Source organism: Panicum virgatum, chromosome 1N (genome assembly GCF_016808335.1).
Source record: "Panicum virgatum strain AP13 chromosome 1N, P.virgatum_v5, whole genome shotgun sequence".
In the NCBI taxonomy this organism is placed as follows: domain Eukaryota; kingdom Viridiplantae; phylum Streptophyta; class Magnoliopsida; order Poales; family Poaceae; genus Panicum; species Panicum virgatum.
This window is the reverse complement of record NC_053145.1, coordinates 17,125,033-17,131,520: the sequence shown is the minus strand read 5'-3', so window position 1 is coordinate 17,131,520 and position 6,488 is coordinate 17,125,033. Positions and strand designations below refer to the sequence as shown.

Below are 6,488 nucleotides of genomic sequence, written 5' to 3'. Positions count from 1 at the left end.
GGATTCAGCGTCCCCGCCGGCCGGTTTGTTTGTACGCTCTGCCACCACTATGGGGTGGAGCTGCACAACTTTGCCCCCAATTCCATTTCGCAGGCGGCGGTCTTTGCCGCCGTATGCGAGGGATACTTGGGGGTGTAGGTGCACTGGGATCTATGGGTGCACTTGTTCCGCGGCGAGCTCAACACCGAGTATGTCCAGGGCCAGCCGAGGAGAGTCGCCCGCGCCGGTGGCCTCACGCTCCAAGTGCGCAAGAATAGGGGAAACATGTACATCCCCTGCAAAATGACCATGAACAACGCAGGGTGGAGCCGAGGATGGTTCTACCTGCGCAACGATGACGGGAGGCTTCCAGCGTTCACCAACAAAGTCCTGCAGGAGAGGCCGGACGCATGGAAGTAGGGGGTGTCGCCTCCCGAGCGCTAGGCCAGGCTCGAGAACTTCATCGTTGTGCTGCAGTACTTGGCGAAGAAGGGGCTGACGGCGGCCGCCGTTATTGTGAATTTCCACCAGCAAAGGGTGATTCCCCTCATGGAGAGGAGGTTGGCGATCTTCGAGCTGACTCCCAAGGCCGCAGCAGAGGGTTCGAGGATGTCGAGCGTGCTACTCTCCCTCAAAGCCGATGCCCAGAGGGCGAAGAGTGCAGTGGCGCACTTCCCCTCTGACCCCGAGGACCCTTGGAAGATGAAGATGCGCCCCGAGAAAGGTACATCGGTTTGGTGAGTCTGGCTTTTGATTGTTGTCGATTTCGTTCTGATCCATCTCCTTCTTCTTGTTTTTGATCTGGGTCATGCTTGCAGGGACTGAGCCAAAAAGGCTATGTCTCAAAGCCCCTGCTCCCCGAGGTCCACAAAGTGAACCGTCTGCATGCGCAGGCGTACTAGAAGAGGAAGGACGAGGCGAAGGCGACCGCCGCCAGGAAGAGAGAGAGAGAAAGGAGAACCACGAGAAGGTGTGTGCCAGAGCGAAGAGGGAGGGACTCTCACCACCGACCACGCCTGAGTCCACCGAGGAGGAAGACTCCTTGACCGGCGGGGTGGATTTCTCGGAGTCTGAAGACTTCGAGGCGGTGACGGCCGAAAGCCCTCCGCCGGCCCCGCAACGGGCCGACGTCGAGGCCACGGCGCCAGCGCTGGGCGAGAGAAGGTTCGCGCTAGCGACGCTAGGCAAGGGGAGGCGTGCACCGGCGATGCTGGAGAGGGTGCCCGCGTCGAGGACGGATCGGAGGTCGCCCGCGCCGGCGGCGGGCAGGGGATCCCCCACGGCAGCAGGCAGGGTGACGCCTGCGCCAGCGGCGGCGACGGGCGGGCGGACGTCTGCATCCGCAACATCAGCTGGTGGCAGGACGTCCGCGGCAAGCGCGGAGACCCTCAGGCAGACGGCCCCGAGGGTTCAAGTTGATCGAGGGGCGAAGCCCTCGGGCCAGTCGTCGGGAAGCGGCAGCGCGCCGCGAGACCAGAGGAGCAGCACGGGCAAGCGTAGGCTGAGCTCCCTGTCAGAGTAAGCGATCTCAATTTCGTGCAGTCCTTGCTGATTTGTCGTTCTTCCCTATTGGTGCAGCCACAGGGCCGCTACCCGGGATGCCGTCTCGCTTGCGCCGATCATGGCCCTCAAGTCTGGGGTTGGTGCGATGCTGCGTTCTGCGTCACAGCCCCCGACCGGAGGGTCCCAGACACTGGAGATGGCAGCCGCGGCGCTCCAGGAGGCGATGGCTCGAGGGGCCTAGTCGGCCCAGTAAGATAGCTCATGGATGTACCTTACCTCTTTTGTAACTACCCGAATAGGCGTAGAACTAGCTGCAGTACAAAGGAAACTACCCGATTGTGTTGTAGTAAGACTCCAACTGTACTCGGCTAGGATTTTCCATGTAACCCTGTTCCCCCGGATATATAAGGGCGGCCAGGGACCCCCTCCAAACGATCATCAACACCTAAGGCAATACAACTACACATGACGTAGGGTATTACGCAACTCGCGGCCCGAACCTGTCTAAATCTTTGTGTTCCTTACACCATCGAGTTCCAGAGCAGTCGATCCCTACCTACAAACCTTACTGCTAAGGGTATCGCTGAGCAGGCTTGGCGGTAAACACCGACAGCTGGCGCGTCAGGTCGGGGATTCGGCAAGTTCATTAGCGAATTCGATGGCCGGCTCAAGCGACGCCAACAACGTGCCAGAGGGCACAACCCTCGTTTTCGGTTCCTGGGCATGCACGGCTGACGGATCGGGAGGCTTCACCAGCCACCTTGTCACGCCCAACTCGCCTAAACAAAAAAACCACCGCTCATCTCGCCGACATATGCAAGACAGCAGATCTCGACGAAAAAAGAGTTGTACTCGAACTCGGTTCGGGTAAATCAAAAAACGTGTCGACTCCAACTCGACCCTCTGAGTTTGCTGAGTCCGACACAAATTCTGATACTGAAAAAACTCACTTTTCCGAAACCCTCGGAAAATATTTGACTCATCTCAAGATGATCAAACGCCCCAAGATCAACAACTTTGAACTACTCGGAGGAGTAGGTCAAGTTTCACGATCAATTGAGGGCTGCATTAAACTTGCAGAAGCTGCTCTGGGCTCATCTACATCGCAGCAGAACTCAGAAGTGTTGAACCCGCCACTGAAAAGGTCGGGTGATATACTCTCAGGGATCGATCCAGTGGACTCCAAGCTCGCCGACTGTATCAAGATAGCTGAAAACACCCTGCAAAACATGGATCGTCTATCTCCAGGATACCCTAGAGCCCTTCACCAAAACCTGCTCACATTCGAACTCCTGAACCATTCTAGTCCTCATTCGATCAGGACTTTGATCAATTCATGAACATTCTCGACAACTTTGAACCATTCGATGATCTCAAAGGCTGGTCTGATAACCTCGACTTGTTCATGGACGCTATGGCCAATCCACCTGAACATGCTGATGCTCTTTGGGAACTAGCCAAGCTTAAGAAGGGAAAAGCCAAAGCTCCGGAACAATCCAGCAAGTCGACCTTCGACAAACCCTGGATTAAAGAACTAGAAGGGCTGACTCCCACTCAATCATGGCTACATTGGATGAACGAGAACGCCCTCCACATAGAGATGGGCATCCCGCTTCTCGCTCACCCAAAACACACATACTCTAAAATCGGTGGACTAACCGATTCCGAATCCGAGTACTTTTCCAACTCGGAGGACGAGCTGGATGACCTAATCCAGTACAACAAGCATGTCGAGTCCAACTCGGCTAAGAATCCCAAGTCCGATCAGGATTCCCTCCCTAACTTGGTCATATATACAACGCCGCAAGGACGAACAGTGCACCTAAGGAATTCACAAGATCCCAACACTTCTGGCTCACAGCCAACGGATCCGCCCTTCCAGCAGAGCACCCCTCTAGACCTGTCTTCAAGCAAACAAGACCAAAAGATTCAAGATCTTTGCCGCGAAATCCTCGTGGTTTGCATCTCCGAAGTTCAGGAACCTGAGGGTGAGTCCACGGAGCATCTCAACCTCGACAACTACAACTCTGATGATTTCGATGAGTACCTTTCCGACAACATGGAAACTACTCCTCCCACAATCATAGAAGCCCAAGCTACTATCAAGCAAGATCCGCCTGCGCCTCCTCCAGCAGTGACAGTCACTGTGCAATTGGAAGAGCAACATCCAGAAGAAGACCTCTACGAGCATCGCCGCCTGCTTAACCAGAAAAGGGCGTTGAGGCGCCAGCGCCTCGCCAATAGCCAGCAATAACAGCAGGGCGACAACTACAACTACACCAACTGTGACTTCCGCAATGTGATCAACGTTGGTCGCGACGCTCGCAACGTCATCATCTCAAGGAGAAAGGAACGCGAGGAGATAGAGGTTTACAGTCCTTCTTCGAACTACCGCATCCCACCAAAGGCTTCTGCATCCTTCAAGAAGCATAAATCACGCACCCCGCATCAAGGAGAATCGTCTCATGGCGGAAACAGGATCAATAAAGCACTGCTACGCATGTGCTTCATCCACCCAAAGAGCTCTCACACGATCTTTCAGTGTGACTCACTCCGCAAGGCCCTTGGGGCACCACTCCTGAAGGAGACCCTACCAAAAATCTAGTCGACCCCTGTATCGACTAGTTCTACCATCGAATAGTTTTATTCAGTCATGTAAACCATTGCTCACATCCAACGGGCAAGGGGTAGGTCTTAGGAGTCAGAGTCTGTCACTTTACAAATATTGTAATTTTGACAAATCTAAATAAAAGTTGATTTCTTCCATAAATCGGCTACTTGGCTTTCGCTCATATGACCAATACTCCACCTCGAAAGTCATGCTCAACACTAGAGCAGCTTTCAATTAGTTTTTATGGTTTACCCTTGAGTGCTCTTCCGACATTTTCGTCTTGGGCAACCCGACGGGGTTCATACCTAACAGACTTGTCCGAAGATTTACTCCAGTCCGTGTTTAGGACACCCTACTCGCTAGCTCGAGTAGGTTTTGGATATCTTTTCCTAACAGTTCTGTCTTAAGGATTAGTCCAGTCCGTGTTTCGGACACCCTACTCGCTAGCTCGAGTAGGTTTTGGATATCTTTTCGACATTTACGTCTTGGGCAACCCGACGGGGTTCGTACCTAACAGTTCTGTCTTAAGGATTACTCCAGTCCTTGGTTAGAGGACACCTTACTCGCCCCGTTCGAGTAAGTTTTGGATATCCTTTCGACATTTACATTTTGGATAACCCGACGGGGTTCATACCTAACAGTTCTGTCTTAAGGATTACTCCAGTCCTTGGTTAAAGGACACCCTACTCGCTGGCTCGAGTAGGTTTTGGATACTCCTTCGGCATTTTCGTCTTGGGCAACTCGACGGGGTTCGTACCTAACAAGACTTCCCCTAAGAGTTACTCCAGTCCTCGGGTAGGACACCTTACTCGCCCTACTCGAGTAAGTTTGGGATATTTCTAGAATATTTACATCTTGGTTAACTCGACGGAGTACAATCCTAACAGTCCTATTTTAGAAATCAATCCAATTCATCTATAGGACATACTACTCGATAAGATCGAGTAGTCCGGGATATTTTTACAAAAGTTGTATACTATCTGGGTGACCAAGCAAGGTCCATCCTAATTGGTCAACTACGAAATCCCTCAAGGAGTACGAATAAGTCCTTGATACTCTAAAATAGGTTGACAAGAGTCTCATGTTCACCTATCTATCAAGGAACATCTTAAGCTCCTAACTCTCTGAATACTCTATAAGAGCTTTTCCCCAATTGGACAACAAAATCCATATGAGCTTCGCTCTAACAAAGCATTTCCTTTAAAAAGGAAATTTGCTTTAAGCTACGGCTTTTTGACACTCTTTTAAGTGCTTTTCCCACTTGGTTAATCCTGCGGGATTCAATCCTAACCGATCAGCACTAGAATTCTGATTCAGAATCACACAAACTCGACCCCATTCGAGAATACCTTGCCGAATAAGGCACCTATGGATACAAATCCTCGTATCTACTATTGTAACTGAGTAGGCGCGATGCTGCTAGCACTCAGATCCTTCGAGTACAACTACTCGACACACCAAAGGATTCCACAATCCTACCACATAACAAGTACTTAAACATTACACAAATATTCAATATTTGTCAAAAAGTACTTCTAGCCCACATGCCAAATCAATTACATTTAAAGTTCAAGGAGAATCAGGCTTGTTCAGGGATTCCACTATCTGGTTGGCCACGACAAAAGTTTCTTCCAAATACTAATTGAATTGTTCTTCCGTACAATCAGCTTTGGCTCCCTTCCCAAGTGCATCCAACCGAGTGGTCGGCCAGTAAGATTTTACCAACCCGAGTACATGACCCACGTACTGACGGGTGGTTGTGGAGACATACCTTTCAAAGGCCTCTGGTACTTTACGAAGTTTCCCCGCCAGCGAGAGCGGTTCGTCTTCGTTCCCTTCCGGGATATCCATAACCTCGGCTATTTCTTAGGCAGCATCCCTGACTTGCCACAGCGCGACAAGCTCTTGTTGCATTGAGTCCCGGGACTCTGACAGCTCTTTCAGCTGCTTCATGACTTCCACCATCTCCCGATCACAATTCTCCTTGATCTTCTTGAGCTTTTCAATCTCATCTACATTTCGGTACACAAGAATCTTTAGATTCAGTACTAAGCTTTCCTGAATCTTTAAAGATTTTGCACAAGCTGCGTACTCAATTGAAAGAAAATCTTATAAACACCAAGCAGATCAACTAGTCGAATGCATAGTATATGCTAAAGACTAACCTTCTTGGTTTGGGATAGCTTCTTAAGCTTCCCTTGGAGAGCAGTCTTCTCGGACGAGAGCGTCTTCACTCTCTCTCTCTCTCTCTCTCTCTCTCTCTCTCTCTCTCTCTCTCTCTCTCTCTCTCAGAGCATTCAGCTCTGTATCGTCCTAGGCTTGGCCACCCTCCCGCCCTAGTGCTTCCTGCAAAAAATAAAAAGATCAGTACATTACTCGATCTACACTAAAGTAT

General features: G+C 51.0%; 1 protein-coding gene across 1 annotated transcript; it reads left to right on the top strand.

The window, feature by feature from the left end:
* The first annotated feature begins 528 nt into the window (after positions 1-528).
* On the top strand, positions 529-1,723 carry LOC120653374 (skin secretory protein xP2-like). Its single transcript, XM_039931131.1, has 3 exons — positions 529-703; positions 798-1,497; positions 1,558-1,723. Exons 1-3 carry the CDS (start codon positions 529-531, stop codon positions 1,721-1,723), a joined length of 1,041 nt encoding a protein of 346 aa, XP_039787065.1.
* Positions 1,724-6,488: the final 4,765 nt, after the last annotated feature.